Below are 17,793 nucleotides of genomic sequence, written 5' to 3'. Positions count from 1 at the left end.
ATTTAACAAGTGTCTAGCAGCAGAAATGTTGGGCTCTGTAGTCATAAGTAAAGGATTATCTGTAGTTCATTAAGTGTGGTATCAACTTTCCTCTGTGCTCAATCCCTCTAAATATTTTAGTCATCAATATGCATCAATTCTGTCCAGGGTACTGAAAATTTAGATGTGTATGCTATGGTACTAAATACTTGGAGACAATTTGTGAATAAACATCTTCCTTGTATTGGAGCTAGTATGATGTAGTGTCTAAATGCTGGACTATTAACTGGGAGATCATGAGCCCCAGTTCACCCTCAGTCATTAAAGCCAGCTGGATGACTGGGCTAGCTCAACTTACTTCAAAGGATTGTTGTAGGAAAAATAGGAGGCATGCATACATTATATTACATATATTACTGTATTAAGTACTACCTGGAATTGACCAAAAATAAAAGTGAGATAAAAATTTATTCAAAATACTGGAACTAACCTTGAAGAGCTTTCAGAAGCTTCAGCTGGTCCAGAATGTAGTGGTGTGTGCAGTATGAGGCATCACATGGTACATCCATATCATGACTACATGAGTTACACTGTCTCCCAGCACAATTCATGGTGCTGTTTGTCATTTTAAAGACCACAGGACAGGGTACCAGGACAGGGACCATCTTTCCCTGTGGCTTCCACCCATCCTACCAGATCTGGCAGAGAGGACATGTTCCAGGTTCCAGGTTCCAAACAACGTCATTTGGTAGGCCCTAGGAAGTGACTCTTCTCTGTCGTGTCATCTGCCCTATGTATCAGTCTCTTCCCCAAAATATATGTGACCCCTATTCTGTTGGCCCTTTCCAAGGCTGTGAAGATCTGGTTCCTCCCACAAGGTCTGGGTCAGGATGTTAGTATGGGGCTCTGGCATGGCTATGTATATCTGGTTTTGAGAGGCTTGATATAGTTTTATTTGAATTCTTCGGGAATCTCTTGTTTTTATTTAGTTCAACATGATAGATGGGTGACCATGTAAATTGGATTAATAAATAAATAAAATACTGACAATCCTGTAAATTACTCTCCAGGTTGTAACAGCACTTTTTTTTTCACATTCAGCCTAGAATCCTTGAAGCTGAAAAAATAATGAATCAGGACTGCCTGATCTAAATGCCGGTTTTCTGCAACAGAGGCTGATTGTCAGTGAATATGATTGGTGTCCCCCTTCATCGGCACATTGTTTCTGTCCTTTAATCTCAATACATTTATTTTGCAAAATTGGGGAAGGGGAGGACATTAATCTGTCTTCTGCAAATATCAATCACTCTTTCATTGGCTTAGTGTGAAGGATTATAACGGTTCTTTGTTTCCAACCTCAGCTTTAATAATTCAGAGAAACTTGACGTGGTTTCATTTGTATGGCTAGTATTTTAGGCTGGATTTTATTTGGAGAGAAGATGGTTTCATCTGTTCTAGCCAGCTTAACAAGGAACTTTTTTTCTTGTTAAAAAGAAGATGTTAAATTATTTACAGGTATTTGTTAAATATTACATACAAATAGGCTCAAATGTGTAAATGAGTACTTTTATGGTTTTCTTTTTGGAGACATTTCATTTGCATGATGACTATTCTGGGTTATTAATTGATTGTGCCTTTGAGTCAGTGTTGACTCCTGACAACTGTGTGGATTTATCCCTGTAGATTTCTTGGCAAGATTTTGGAAGTGGTTTGCCATTACCTCCTTCCTAGAGCTGAGAGAGAATGACTGGCCCAAGGTCACCCAGCTGGCTTTGTGCCTGAAATGGAAGTAAAACACACTCTTCTGATTTCTGGCCCAGTGCCTTAACCCCTACACCACACTGGCTCTCTGTTCTGGATATAATAATTATTTACTTTTTGAAAGACTTTCCTTGGCCAGTCACATCTGTATTAGTCACTTGACAGTCATACATAGTATATCACCTTATATTTTATTTATCTATTGTTTTATACATATGCTTATGTAAAGTGCATTCAGAAAATATTTAGACCCCCTTCACCTTTGTCAATTTTGTTATGCTGCAGCCTAATTCTACAGTTGTTGAAATTCATTTTTTTCCTCATTAACCTACACTCAGTATCCCATAATAATGAAGGGAAAACAGAATTGTAGAAAAGTACAGTAACAGAGTTTGAAGGGACCTTGGGGGTCTTCTAGCTCAAGCCCCTGCTCAGGCAGGAGACCATATACAATTTCAGACAAAGAATTGTCCACTCTCTCTTTAAAGGCTTCCAATGTTGGAGCAAACAAACAATAATCACCAAACACTACCAAAAAGTTCTAGTGGCACCCAGATCCAGCTTTACACCAAAGATTCACTGGAACATAGTGGTTTTAACCATGTAATAAAAGGGAAATAAGTGGACAAGGCCTTCTACTGTGTAGAACTGATACCCCTACCCTACTTCATGAGGATTGGAAAGTAGAATGTCCCTACTTCATGAGGAATGCTGCAATTCCTCTTCAGATGAGCACATAGGGAAGGCTGAGTTAGAGTTTTCCTTACCTTGGAGAGATATCTAATTAAAGTTTTTAAAAATTAAAATTAACTTAAAACTAATTACAATTTAAAAACATAAAATACACAAGAGATTAGATCAGCAAGGGAACGACCTCAATATTTCAATGTTGGTACAATAATTAAAACCAACACCTTAAATTGGACCCAGAGCTTTTTGGTAGCAACTAAAACACTGGCATGATGTTACTCAGCCAACTCTTCACTGCTTGAAGCCAGGTTGCTACATTTACCACAGCTTCTGAGCGGTTCTTACGAGTAGTCTTAGAAACTATGTACCGGTATAAGGTTAAAGGGAGGGTAAGGAGAGCTTGGTAAGGGCTTCTTGCTCCAAGATTTTGTGGAGCTGACAAGAAAGTCAAATGCATGAAATTGGGATGAAGACAACATAATGCAGAAGAAATAGTTTGTTGCAAAAGGAAGCAGTTCTATAGCCCAAACTCTACTTGCATCTGACTTACAAACTGAATCCAGTTTCTTTCTTCTTTTCTCTCAAACCTGAACACCCATTCCTGAGAGTTGGGTGTTGTTGTTTTTTGCCTCACATCTCAGAACTGAAGAAGCAAAACCAGCTGTGGTTTTCCCACACAAAATTTTGCCTAGTTAACAATAGCTTCCCTTAACCCCCACCCACCAGATGTTCACGTTGCCCAATCATATATCTTTGGTTTGTTATGGGAACAGTCCACTTCTCCATTTGACACCTGCATTAGTGACCTTGGCATTCTTGTAGGCTCTCACGGTCCATGGATGGCTTCTTAGAATCCCATTTCCTCCCCATGCTTTCTACCCCTCCCCCCTGTTTCTATGGCAAGTTGAGTAGCAATAGAAGTTAGCATGCATCTTAGCAATTCAACCTTGACAGCAGTATTGCAGGCTGACTCTGCTCACTGCCTGGAGTTCGATCCTGACGGAGTTCAAGGTTGACTTCCATCCTTCCGAGATCGGTAAAATGAGGACCCAGAATGTAATATGAACGGTCATACAATATGAAAATAATGCTTCTACATTATAAATCGCCCAGAACTGCTATGGGGTGGTATATAAGCTTAAATGCTACTGCTATTTGAGGAGCTTGTTGGCAAAATTACAGCAACCTTTGTCTTGGTTGGCCTTATCAGGGGAAAGAAGGCAATTGATGGTGCTTAAGTGATAGCTATTTTATTGGAAAGACATTGTTTTACTTAATCTGTATACCAACCAGTGAACTCTTTCTTGTTGCTCTTTTGTTAAATGCTGCTTTAAATTGATTGATTGATTGATTTTTAGGATCTCCCAACAAGTGGAAGTCAGCCGGGCACAGCTGCGAGCAATCAATGAGCGGGTCACCCTTGCTCAAGCCAAAATTGAGAAGATAAAGGGCAGCAAAAAGGCTATTAAGGTTTGGATGCCTATGGCAATGGTTCTTTTGAATGGCGTTGCTTCCATTAATCTGTGATTAAAGGCCAAGCTGCCTTAACAGCAGCTACACAGTCCCCAATTGCATGAATGAGTGTTTTTAAAAAAATGCAAACTACAAAGTGGTTGCAGTAATAATCAGTATCTTGGTTATTAAGGAAAGAAGGTGCTTAATCTGTTGCTTTCTATAGTAGCCATGATCTAGTTTGGGGATTGGATAGTAAGCCTATTTATTTCCACTGTTTTGTTATACTCCATAGCCTCTTTGTCTCTCAGCAGTATTTTTAAAGCATTCTTACAAGCATCCAGATATTATACTAGCAAACGTCTGGAATGTTAAGCCAGAGACTGTCTTGCCCAGTGCAGTTAACAAACTGGTAGTAAATTGAGACAGAACTTGGAACTGAATCCTACCACTCTTAACTAGCATCATAGTTGCCCCTAGTTGTAATTCATCCATACTAATACTTATGTTTATTCATACAAATACCTAGGTCGCATTTGCCCCGTATAGGTAGTCCTCAACTTACAACAATTTGTTTAGTGACCATTTGAAGTTACAACAGCACCGTTTTTCACACGACTGTTGCAGCATCCCCATGGTCACTTGATCAAAATTTGGACGCTTGGCAACTGGCACGCGTTTATGACAGCTGCACTGTCCTGGGATCATGGGATCACCATTTGTAACCTTCCCAGCCAGTTTCCGACAAGCAAAATCAATGGGGGAAGCCAGATTCACTTAACAACTGCAGTGATTCACCGAACTGTGGCAAAAAGATCGTACAATGGGGCAAAACTCAGTTAAAAACTGTCTTACATAGCAATGGAAATGTTGGGCTCAATTGTGGCCTTAAGTCTAGGACTACCTGTATCAGAGTCTTGTAGATTATTTTGTAGGTAAGGAATCAAATTCTGAGATGGTTCCTAGTCCCTACTTCTGTATTAGCACGTTAACTGTGTATGTTTCTTTTTCTGTTAAAAGCCACCAGGCTGTCTTGATTGTGTGCTGGCAACCTACTTTCTTTTCTTCCATTCTCTCCTCCTATTTTTTTTTTCCTCCTAGGTGTTTTCCAGCTCCAAATACCCTGCACCAGAACGGCTGCAAGAATATGCTTCCATCTTCACTGGCGTTCAGGATCCAGAGGCACAGAAACAACCGAGGCACAAGATTCAGAGCAAGCACAGAGCATTGGATGAGAAGTCCTTACAGGTAAGGATAGTCAAAGGGAAGTCAGAGGACACAGTCACATTTCTTTACTCAAGAGGCTTCTCTTTGCTTTGGGTTTTTGATGGCGCCAGACAGCAAAGTCCTGAATCAGGGCAGGAATTGCCTGAAGAGGTCCCAGGCAGCAAAAGTATTGCGTGGATTAGAAAAAAAGATCTTCTTTATATAAGAATCTTTTTGGATTATTCTGTAGCCCCTAAAGGATTCTATGAAAATATTTTTAAAATGACTCCCTTGCACTTTTATGACTGTACAGTATTCAGTCATATGCATAAATAAGTAAATAAATAATAGCAATAGCACTTAGACTTATATACTTATATACATAGTGCTTTACAGCCCTCTCTGGGCCATTTACAGAGTCAGCCTATTGCCCCCAACAATCTGGGTCCTCATTTTACTTACCTCAAGAGGATGGAAGGCTGAATCCTGGTGCGGAGGCAACAATTGTTCTCTTGTGAGTCTTGCCAAACCCCTTTCAGGGCTCCCCCCCCCCAACTCCTGGCCCCGAGCAGAAGCCAGAGGTCCCTTCACTTCAGGGCTGCTGCCTGGACTGGGACAAGTTTGAGACTGGGGGATTCTGGGAGGTGGTCCAGGCTGCCTAAAGTGGCCAAAGCTGAGGAAGCACCTTTGAACCCCTGACCCTGGTTCCCAGCTTGCTCCGTCCCCCCACAAACACCCAGCAGATCAACCCCATGGCTGGGGTTGAACTGGTCAGGATCGAACTCCAGACTGTGGGCAGAGTCAGCTTGCAATACTGCATTCTACCCTCTGCACCACCAGGGCTCTTATAACTAATCTTCTGTTTGTATATTGCACACACAAACTGTCTCTGTTCTCACTGATTGTATCATTGAGACGTGTGGGATAAATTGCATCCCTGAATTATGTTTCCTGATCTAGTCAGTGTCTGTATGAGTGGAGAAAGGAGTGATGGGGAAGTTCCCATTTCCCTTTGCTATGGCCTGCTCTTTTCTGCCTGTAGTCTAGAGCAGTGGTGGCGAACCTATGGCACGGGTGCCAGAGGCGGCACTCAGAGCCCTCTCTGTGGGCACGCGCGCCGTCACCGCAGTCCTAGGCCTTCAGCTGGGTTTTATAAAACCTTTTCGCTTTAGGCTTCTGCCACCGTGTGCAAAAAAAAAAAAAGGTCAATCAATCAGTCAATTTCAACTTCTCGTGGGAAAAAAAAGATCTTGCAAAGTTGGAATTGATTGAACTTTTTAGTCCCACCCAGTCTGCCATTACCACTGCAGCCACGCCCGGCCAATGGGCCACACCCACCCAATGGGCCACACCCACCCGGCACCTGACGATGCATAAGTGGGTTTGGGTTGCAGTTTGGGCACTCGGACTCCAAAAGGTTCGCCATCACTGGTCTAGAGCCTTTTCAGGCTCTACTTTCTGAAAGCGTAGGATTCTTTAGATATTTAGTAATGAGTATGTAAAATCTTTTGGTAAATTTTGGAATATTCCATTTTTTCTCTGGACCTTCCTCTGATCTAGTCATTTTTGGGGTGTTCAACGGGTTTTTCAGAAATAAATCTTCCATAGCAGGAAGTTGTTTGTGGTTTTGTTTTGTGCATCTCTAGTTATTAGCAGTTCCAAATTAGTGCTTCATTTTTGTATAGTCTTTGTTCCAGACACTGAACTTCCACAAATAAAATTGTAGTTCCTGGGTTGGACTCTGCGTAAGTCCTGAGTGCATTCTTCTGAACGGATGAGTTAAAATTAAGCTGGCAATTTTTCCAATATTTAGGAGTCTCCTGTAACTGCACAGGACAGCCAACAACAAAGAAAAACAACTAATACTGTAGAGACTTTTGTTTTCTTTTAACAGCTCTCCGAGGACACATTCCATCCCCCCAGAGAATTTATTTTATGATGTTAATTTCTTGGGATACCACTGATGTATACATCTGGATCCTAATGCAGAGGGAAAAGCTGTCCTACCAGACAAGGGCCAATGAAGCTGCTTCAGGCTCACATTCTGTTTTCTTTTTTCAAAATCCCCCCAAATAAGCTGCCGTTGAATAATTCAGCGCTTTGCATTTTTCTGTAGTTTAATGGAAGCAAAATCAGTCAGGGTAAAAGTAGCATGAATATTTCAGCCTAGCCTCAGAACTCAGTGCACTAATGTACAGGATATGCAGAGAGCTCTAGAGTCCACCCAAAATAGCTTTTTCCTTGTTTTCTACTTGAAACTTGACCTACACATTGATCAAATGCACTGTCCTTTTATCTACAACAGTGTTTCTCAACCTTGACAACTTCAAGATATGTGCACTTCAATTCCCAGAATTCCCATCATGCTTGCTGGGGAATTCTGAAAGTTGAAGTCCACCCATCTGAAAACTGCTAAAGTTGGAAATTGTTCCCTGGAAGCAGATTTGGGCTTTTTTTTTTTTTTCCCCTGTCTGACTTTGCAGTAGAGAAAAATCAGCTAAGATTAATTTTCCTTCCTTGAAAAAACTGCTGAAAGTACACATATGGAAATAAAGTTGGCTACCGAAAGTTATATGTTGTACAGTGCAGCAGTTAATTATGTCTAAAAGGAGAGCTTGCATCAGAAAAAAAAGTGCATTTTTAAGGCCTGCGTCAAAAAAATATAACTCGAAGAATTAATGCTGGGTAATTTGCAGTTTTTTACTTTTGGTATTTTTTCCCTGCATATTAGGAGCAAATAAGTAAAAGCATCCTCTGAACGCTACAAGCTGTTTACAAGCAGTTACTATATTTTTTGTGATATATTTTTTTTAACCCATCCATCGGTTGAGATCAATCCTATTAAGATAACAAGAGTTTTAGAGATGTCACATGTCCCCAGACCACAAAACACTTTGAAAATACTTCATGAAAATACTTCACCTCTTGCAAATACACTAAGATTTCTTTTATTTTAATATTAATCTACTCATCTCAATATTGTTTACATTTGAGAGTGACTCTCTAGGACTTCAGGCTTCCTAAAATACCTGGTTCAGGCTAGACCAGGGGTAGGCAACCTTGGCTCTTTTATGACTCGTGGACTTCAGCTCCCAGAATTCCTGAGCCAGCATGGCTCAGCTTGGAAACCTCTCCATTTCTCCTCAGCATGGCTGGCTCAGGAATTCTGGGAGTTGAAGTCCGCTAGTCATAAAAGAGCCAAGGTTGCCTACCCCTGGGCTAAACAGACTGTACGGGGTGCGAGATAAGGCAAGAGCAGTTACTTTGGAAAAGGGAATACAGCAGTTGGATAGTGTGTAGTAAGGGGCAAAAGTTGGATTGAGGCAAACTGATTTCCAGTAACTTATGGAAACCAGAACCACAACCGCAAGAATTAGTTGCCTGAATTCTAACCTACGTTTCAAGTTGGACTGACGAAGCGGTTGGCATGCTGTATGTGTGTGTGCTGCTTTTTGCACCCCAGTCCCTCCCTCTCATTTATTAAGTCTGATATTACAACAAAGCCATGAGATGTCATTACATTGACCTTTCCCCATCCTACAGGTGACAGCCAGCAGCAGGAAAGAGAGGCAGGGAAACCGGTGGGCATTGAAAGAAAGAGGGCTGTGATTCTGAGGGGCCTTGGTAGCTTTAGGTTTTTCTAAACGCCTAATCCAGGGGTAGGCCACCTTGGCTCTTTTATGACCCGTGGACTTCAACTCCCAGAATTCCTGAGCCAGCCAAGCTGGCTCAGGAATTCTGGGAGTTGACGTCCACGGGTCATAAAAGAGCCAAGGTGGCCTACCCCGGGCCTAATCTAAACAACTGAAGTAAAGGCCTGCTGGGATGTTGACAGCTGTGTGGCTTGAATTTTGCAGGAGAAGTTGAAGTACTTCCCGGTTTCAGTTACCACCAGAGTCCGTCATGAAGACGACGCAGAAGAAGGCCTGGGCAGTCTTCCCAGAAACATTAGCTCCCTCAGTTCCCTGCTGCTCTTCAATACCACCGAGAACTTGTAAGTGTCCTCCGTAGTTGCTTCTCCGCCTTCCTCTTCCCTCAACAGGGAAAGGATTCCTAGGGAGGGGAGCGGGAATCCATTGGTTGAACGTGACGGCCCCATCCTTTTGTGTTCCCCAGGGTTCCCTTGATTGTGCCACCCAAAAGCCAGCATTGGTTTCTGGCAGTAAGTTAAGCAAATATAGGTAGTCCTCCATTTACAACCGTTCATTGAGTGACCATCCGAAGTTATAACGGCCCGGAAAAAAGTGACTTATGACCGTTTTTCAAACTTAACGACCGTTGCAGCATCCCCATGGCGTCATGATCAAAATTGGGATGCTTGGCAACGGCTTCATATTTAGGACGATCGCAGGGTCCTGGGGTCCTGTGATCCGCTTTTGCAACCTTCTGACAAGCAAAGTCAATGGGGAAGCCAGATTCACTTAACTAACTTTACGAACCTACTTAACTAGCTTAACTTATTTAGCTAACGTTACTAACTTAACAACTGCAGTGATTCACCTAACCACTGTGGCGAGAAAGGTCGTGAAATGCGGCAAATCTCACTTAACAACGGTCACACTTAGCAGCAGAAACTTTGGGCTCAACTGTGGTCGTAAGTCAAGGACTACCTGTAAATTGCCTTAAGCCTTCAGATAGGATTAATGGGCCTAAAATAAGAAATAGCCACAGAAACACCCCTCAACTGATTAAAGAGTAAGACGGTCCTAGGAATGTGGTCCTGAACCCATTTTAATAATAATAATAATAATAATAATAATAATAATAATAATAATAATAATAATAATAATAATATAGTAGTAGTAATAGTAAAGTTGGAAGGGACCTTGGAGGTCATTAGTCCAACCCCCTGCTCAGGCAGGAAATCCTATACCTGGCTGTCCAGTCTCTTCTTAAAACTTCCAGTGTTGGAACATTCACCGCTTCTGGAGGCAGGTTGTTCCACTGGTTAATTGTTCTAACTGTCAGGAAGTTTCTCCTTAGTTCTAGGTTGCTTCTCTCCTTGATGAGTTTCCATCCGTTGCTTCTTGTCCTGCCTTCAGGCGCTTTGGAGAATAGCTTGACTCCCTCTTCTTTGTGGCAGCCCCTGAGATATTGGAACACTGCTATCGTGCCACTGCTTATTTTTATGTTAGCCCCGAGTGACCAAATAGGTGTGGTGGTATTGTTTTAAAGCATCTCCCTGCTTTAATTTTACCACCTTGAAGTCAGGTTTCCAGTCCTTATCCTTTTTCTCAGCATCAGCCTTAAATCCCATTGATGCTTCTCTGCTTTGTCCATCTTTTTCTCCAGCCTCATTCCTCCTTTTTTATTGCACTTTCCTCTGACTATTTTTGTTATTATTAAACAAAGTCATGTTTATAAAACAGCAGTTGCACACAAGGAAGTGATACGGTCTTGGGTTGCAGAAAAGGAGAAAAGTCAAAGCTGATGCAGAACTGATTACATTAAGCGGAGGGAAACTGACAGGTTGATAAGTTTATTCCCACTCTTGCAAATCCCTCTTTAATTTTGTAGCCTTCTCAAAATATTGCTTTTGCCCCTTTCTCCACGAAGCCCGGTGATATAACTAATTAAATGTGAACTAGATTTTAGGCTTGTGCCTCTGCCTTGGTCCCTTGGATAAACTGTCAACTTCAGTTTTTCTTTATTAAAGTCCGTATGACAGTCTCAAAACACGAGCAGAGTAAATATATATATATATAAAGCCTCACAGTTCAAGCAGTGAGCTTTGAGTCTGCGTCTGCAGGGCTTTTAAAATACACTGTATTTCTCCCATGTTTTTATGGTAAATAACCCACGATCAATTGGGGCAAACCTGGGTCGGGACTGCCTCTGTTTGGTGGATGGAAATCCCTGTGGGCAGGAAATTATTCCAGCATTGTATATAACTTGAGAGCCTGTAAAAAGGAGGGCAAACACTGATAATGGAGGAAAATACATTTTCCCTGCCTAAGAGTCTTTGCTTTGTTCACTTTGTAGTAAACAGATGAGCTTGTCTTTTCCTTCTTTTGTTCTTCCCCAGATATAAGAAGTATGTCTTTCTCGATCCTTTGGCTGGCGCGGTGACCAAGACCCATGTGGCTCTGGAGACAGAAAGAGAAGAAAAGCTTTTTGACGCCCCCCTCTCTATCACCAAGAGGGGACAACTCGATCAGCTGGTGAGCTCTTTAAGCCGGATGAGAGAAGAAGAAAAATTCCCATGCTTCTCTCTTGCTAAATCCCCAAGAATTGATAGTGAACCTATCTGGGCAAAACACTCACATTTTTTTTTTCAATAGCCCATATGATTTGCAATAAGCCTACTTTGGATTTCCGTGTAGGAGGATCCTCTGAGCATACTGGGAATACCAGCACAGTAATGAGGACTCCTTGGTGTTCTCAGAGCTTGGTTCTTTTCTTGCAGATGTTTCATTACTCAAACTAGGTAAGACCATCAGTGCTGTGGATAATGAAATGCCTGCAAGAAAACGGCCAAACTCAGAGGGCAGCAAGGACCCCCTAATTCAGTGATGGTGAACCTTTTAGAGACCCAGTGCCCAAACTGCAACCCAAAAACCCACTTATTTATTGCCGGGTGCCAGGTGGGTGTGGCCGACTGGGTGGGTGTGGCTGTGGTGATCATGGCAGACTGGGTGGGTGTGACCAAGGTGGGCATGGTCACCTCGATGTTGCTCGTGGGGAGGGACGCCTGTGGGGGCCGGGCAGGGTTGGGGGAGATTCAGGGGGTCTCTGGCAGGTGGGGTGGTGGGTAGGAGGTGAGGCAGGAGGGGGGTGCCATTATCTCAGGGCAAGGCAAGACGGGCCGGGGCAGCTGCTGCCTGACACCATCGGCCCCCGCACACAGAGGCCAGCGAGCACATGGAGGCCAACAGTGTCCATCAGCAGCCACTGCCTGCCGGCCCCTCGACCGGCGCACTTTGGGGGTCCGCAGCCCGCCACCAGCAGTTCAGAGAAGTGCCCACAGAGAGGGCTCTGAGTGCCGCCTCTGGCACGTGTGCCATAGGTTCGCCACTACTGCCCTAATTTCAACCCTAAGCTACTAATATTCCCTTTTATAGGTACAGTATTCTTCAACTTACTAGCACCATTGGGACTAACATTTCCATTGCTAAGCAAGATGGTTCTTAACTGAGTCGTGCCTGATTTTACAACCTTTTTGCTATGATTATTAAGTGAATCACATGGAAATTAAGTGGATTTGGTTTCTCCCGTTGACTTTGCTTGTCGGAAGCTAGCTAGGAAGGTCACAAATGATGATCATGTGAACCCAGGATGCTGCAATTATCATAAACTCACGTTGGTTACCAAGCTCCCAAATTTTAATCAAATGACCACGGGGATGCTGCCATAGTCGTAAGTGCAAGGATTGATTGTAAGTCACTTTTTTCAGTGCCGTTGTAATTTTGAATGGTGGCTAGTTGAGGACTACCTGTACAATAAAGGTTCTAGCATACACATTTAACATTTTTAGAGTTTGTCATACTTAATTCTGGAAGTTGAATTTCTGGATGTTTCTAATTTTGTGCCTATTTTTCAGGTGGCTGAAAATTACTTCTATGTACCAGACCTGGGGCAGGTGCCCGAGATAGACGTGCCATCCTATCTGCCTGACTTGCCTGGCATTGCCGCAGACCTCATGTATAGTGCAGACCTGGGTCCCGGCATTGCACCTTCTGCTCCTGGGGCTGCTATACCTGAGCTGCCCACCTTCAGTATGGAACCCACAGAGATCTTCCGACAAGGTAGTAAGCCCTCCTGAAGGGCACAGTGGAAAATAAGCAGGGCCGCTTCCCCCAAAATATCCTCTTTGCAAACATTGAGTTAATACAATTCTCATTGTTTTGAGAGATAACCATTAAATATACAACTGTGTGGATTATGGATTATGGATTATAGAAATCAGTGGTTAATGATTGTTTTGCAAATGTAACCCAGACAACACACTGTTCACCAATTATTAAGTGATTTATGTTTTTTAAAAAACCAATAAAATATATTACAAAAAAAACCCCCCAAAAGCAGGGCCGGGTGGGATCAAATGGACACATGAGGCAGTTCTGCCCTTTTGCGCAAATGTTACCCCTGCCCTGACTCTCGCCTTCATCCCATCTGGATGCTCTGCTCAAGGAGATAATGTAAGTCTTGGGGAAACTAACACTTGTTACCCTGCATTTGCTCCTAAAAACAACGTTCACATAATCAGTAAGAATTGTGAGGTCCTTGATGCTCTTTGAACTTGGTTGTTTTCTTGCAGATGTTCCATTACCCAAACTAGGTAACATCATCAGTGCTAGTAAGGAGTGCTGTTTCCTCCCAGTTTGTATTCTAGTGGCCTGACCTGGGGTGGTCTTACTGGTTCTTTGGTTACGCTGTTAATGTTGACTTGTTTGGCATTTCCTTGACTGGGGTATTCTTTACTCGATTGTTGGTCGAATGTTTATTTTGGAGGTACGCTATGCTCAGCTGGGTGCTGATTGCGGGTGGGGAGATGTTATGGTCTTTTTATTCCCTTTTGGGATTAGGAATCCTTGCGCTTTTTATCATCTGGCACAGAGATGGGGAACTATGGCCCCTTTATGACATGTGGATTTCAAATCCCAGAATTCTTGATCCAGCATGGGAGTTGAAATCCACAGTTCTGGGAGATGAAGTCCACAAGTCATAGTTCCCCACCCATGATTATTGTAGCAGATTAGCAAACTACTGATCCGTTTTAAGTAAGCCTATATTTCTTGTAGATACTGGTTTAGAGAATAAGGCCCTAGGTATCTCTCGCTTTCTTTTATGCTCCCTGTGAACATCTGCAAATAGTAGTATGGAGATGACAGTAATCCTTCTTGTTTTTAATGAGGCTTAGGCAGCAGTGAGATTCATCTAGCTGGCCGACAATAAACCACCTGTAAAACTGTTTATTGAAGAGCCAAATCATTTCCTTGATTTGTATGAGTGTGTCTGTAGTTTGAGGTTGCTGCCAGAAAAAGAAAACACAGTTATTGGTTGTATTAATAGTGGTTCACTCTCCAAATCAAAGAATATAATATTTCTACTCTGGTGATGCTTTGGTCACCTGATACTTTGAATGCTGCCTAGAGTTCAGAGCTCCAGTCTTTCAGGATTCAAACTTTTCTCCAAATTGATAAAGCAACAGGTTTTAGCACTGAAAACCAAGCCTTCTCAAAAGATTGGGATTGATTGTTTAGCTCCTAATAAAGACAACTGAGTTTCTGAAGGGCTGTTGCAGAGAAAAATAGTCACTATCTATCATCCTAGCAGACACCAAAATAATAATCTTAAAATGACAGGAAGGCAATTTTAGCTGAATGCTTGGAAAAGGTACCTAATCATAAGAAATAAGTCTGACAGCGGAACCAGTTATTGAGGGAGACGGTTAACTGAACGTGTTGAAGCAAAAGCTGGTCAGCCGTCTAGTACAAATGCTTTAATCTGGATTTCTGTACCGAGCATGGGGTTGAACTCAACAGCCTGAAAGTCCCCTGGCTGTGTTGTGTCACTTCTTAGTTAGTTGATTTTCTGCTCTTTCAAGGGTGTCGGTGTATTGCAGTATTTGTGGTCTACAATTCACTTAAGCAATAAACTGATTTACAGTCCCCGCTGCCTAGAGTTTCGCTTTACTTTAAGACAAATCAAACTTGTGGTGGCTTGGCACAGTGTGTAAACTTCCTCGGGAGAGTGCTAATAAGTCCCGTGGTGATTAACCACCCAGTGCTACTCTCTTCATTTTTTGATGTTCAAGCATGAAGGTACAAATCTGAAATAATGCAGTTTTGAGGAACCGAAACTTTAAAACAGTCGCAGATAGCTAGAGACCAGCAGAGCATTTCCACGGTATTTGTGAATACTAATTTGTGTCCCTTCTCTATTGTTTTAGATCTTCAAGAGGGGGCACCTCCCCCTCCTCCCCCTCCCCCTCCACCCCCTCCCCCTGAAATTCCTGTTAACATCCCACCTCCTCCTCCTCTTCCACAAGTGCCAGCCCCGTCTGATTCTCAAACCAGAGAAGGCAGAAGCAGCGCCTTGCCATCCGGTAAGACTGGAGGATTAAAGCTGGGAAACCACTCAGTGCTACTATTGAGAGAGCAGCCGGCTATCATGTGCAATATATTTATTTCCCAGTGAAGACAACGACACGTCCTAGGAAACAGAAGAACTGGCTGTGTGATTTTGTTCAATAGTTTTGGAGGAATGATCAGAACTGTAGTATAGTTAACATTGCAAATGTTCAAAATGCTGCAGATACACGAACTAGTTAATTATATTTACGGTCATTCTATAAGAGAAATCACTGGTATTCCTTTCCTATTATATTATGAATGGAAAAGAGAGGGAGATGTGTGAAAGACGTGAGATTCAAACCAATAGCTTTTTGATTCCTGGCTAACCCCTAATTAGCCAGCACATTATATCAGGTTTTGTTAGTTGCAGTGAAAGTTAGGTGGCATCACCTTCCTGGAAAAAGCACTAAAAAGGTGGAAATTTCTTTAACAGATCAGGGTCCATCTAGACCAGCGGTTCTCAACCTATGGGTCGCGACCCCATTTGGGGTCGATCGACCATTTCACGGTCCCCAAACAAGGCTGTCCGACATTTTTTTCCCCCTTTTCCGGCGGGTGCCTTACCTCCCTTGGGCTGGGCCAGCTGGTGGTCGGCCTGCTCCGTCTCTGCCGCTTGCCAGCTACGCCTCGGCCGGCGCAGGGGGCGGAACCACGCATGCGTGGCGCTCCCAGGCAGGGAAAGTCCTCGACTTACGACCGTTTTGGTAGTCCTCGACTTACGACCGGTTTAGTCCTCGACTTACGACCGGTTTAGTCCTCGACTTACAACCGGTTGGGGGTCGCAGCATTAAAAAGGTTGAGAACCACTGATCTAGACTCTGCACAGCCAGCTGGGGCTAGCTAAGAAAACCACAAGGTGTATAAGCAACTCCTTATGTTTCCATCTGACATTTGATAGGCTGGAGACACATAAGCCATCGGAATATGCAGCTTCCATTCTGCTGTCAGGGCTAACAAGCACTAGTTTACCTTTCCCAAAACTTTTATGCCTTCCATATGTTGATTGCCAGATCCTACATCCCCAGGAACAATTGCTAACAATTATGCTGGTTGTTACTTACGAAAGCTGAAGGTCCCACAGAAAGAGAGGACATTTAACGTGAGAACATTGCATTAAGAGAATGGAGTATAATGTTCACTGAGTGGCGGACATTATACTATGTGTAGAGAATCCCATGGGATAGGTTTCTCCAGAGCAGGTATGAGAAACCGACTAAAACACTCAAGGAAAAAAAAAATGTTGAGAAAATAGACAATGGCTTGGTGAAAGATGAGGGCTCACAGAATCAAACTACAGATAGTCTTTGACTTATGACCACAATTGAGTCCCAAATTTCTGTTGATAAGCAAGACATGTGCTAACTGACTTTTGCCCCATTTTACGACCTTCCTTGCCACAGTTGTGAAGTGAATCACTGCAGTTGTTAAGTTAATAACACGGTTGTTAAGTGAATCTGACTTCCCCATTGACTTTGCCTTGTCAGAAGGTCACAAGAGGTGATCCCTTGACCCCGGGGCGCTGCAACTGCCATAAAGATGAACCAGGTTTCAGGTGTCCAAATTTTGATCCCGTGGGGATGATACAGGGGTCCTGTGAGAAAGGGTCATAGGTCACTTTTTTCAGGGCTGTTGTAATTTTGAACGGTTACTAAATGAGTGGTTATAAGTCAAGGACTCTCCGGATAAAACTCTAAAAGCAAAACGGCAGATTTTAGGAGAAAGGCATCTTCTGTCTGTAGCCATCAGCCCCTAAGGTTACTGCAATGAATTTCCTTTTCTACAGCTGCTGTTCAAGGAGCACCAAAGGAAGTGGTGAACCCATCAAGTGGCCGGGCCACTCTTATGGAATCCATCCGCAAAGCTGGTGGCATCGGGAAGGCCAAGCTCCGTAATGTCAAAGAGAGGAAACTAGAAAAGAAAAAGCAGAAGGAGAAGGAGCAAGGTATCGTCTGTCCTTCCACCTTGGGCCATCTTTCTATAGGCCACCTTCCTGGCATCATGGGGAATCAAACATTGAAACATTTAACAGACATTTGAATGGTAGTTAGCGTGATACATTGCATCCTATTTTCAGAGATCACCCATAATTTGACTGTGGGCACGCATTACTGTATGGCAGAGAAATCTGTAGCCTTCAAAACTATTTTATGAGCACGCCTGTGACGTTTTCTTCCAGTGTAGCTAATATCTGAGTAGATTGGGATAACAATCCTATGTGAAGTCTTCAATCCAAGTGTACGGATTTACCCGCAGATTCCTCATTTTCTCCCATTTGTTGACTTCTGTGTCGGATTTCTCTTTTTGTGTTTCCTCCAGTGGGATCTACTGGGCAAGGTGGAGACCTAATGTCAGATCTCTTCAACAAATTGGTCCTCCGGCGCAAAGGTAAAGAAGCTTCTTGTCGTTTCTCTCCAGGGTTCCCCCGGGGAAAGCTAAGGTTTCCTATTAGCAGAAAACAAAAGTTTTCTTTTCACTGTAACTAGGATTCAAAGCCAAGTTAGGAATTTCTTACAGGATTTTTGCAATGCTTTTAAAATGAAAAACTATCCGTGTTTGAGACAGAGATGGATCCGTAGCTGGCTGACCGGACGTACTCAGCGTGTGGTCCTCAATGGAACCACATCTACAT

The 17,793-nt window shown here is 42.9% G+C and overlaps 1 protein-coding gene across 1 annotated transcript in view; it reads left to right on the top strand.

The window, feature by feature from the left end:
• Positions 1–3,788: 3,788 nt before the first annotated feature.
• WASHC1 (WASH complex subunit 1) overlaps positions 3,789–17,793 on the top strand; it is a gene marked incomplete at its 5' end in the record, with an annotated part of 19,134 nt that continues 5,129 nt past the window's right edge. Inside the window, 8 exons of the mRNA XM_015827176.1 lie at positions 3,789–3,900; positions 4,984–5,130; positions 8,946–9,082; positions 11,114–11,249; positions 12,629–12,833; positions 14,981–15,136; positions 16,948–17,106; positions 17,481–17,549. Of these exons, the coding sequence (XP_015682662.1) occupies positions 3,789–3,900; positions 4,984–5,130; positions 8,946–9,082; positions 11,114–11,249; positions 12,629–12,833; positions 14,981–15,136; positions 16,948–17,106; positions 17,481–17,549 (1,121 nt within the window). The remainder of the gene's footprint in view (positions 3,901–4,983; positions 5,131–8,945; positions 9,083–11,113; positions 11,250–12,628; positions 12,834–14,980; positions 15,137–16,947; positions 17,107–17,480; positions 17,550–17,793) is intronic.

This window comes from Protobothrops mucrosquamatus, unplaced genomic scaffold (genome assembly GCF_001527695.2).
Source record: "Protobothrops mucrosquamatus isolate PMUCROS unplaced genomic scaffold, P.Mucros_1.0 scaffold3541, whole genome shotgun sequence".
NCBI classification, from domain to species: domain Eukaryota; kingdom Metazoa; phylum Chordata; class Lepidosauria; order Squamata; family Viperidae; genus Protobothrops; species Protobothrops mucrosquamatus.
The sequence above is the reverse complement of the archived record's forward strand: the minus strand, read 5'-3'. Positions and strand labels throughout refer to the sequence as shown.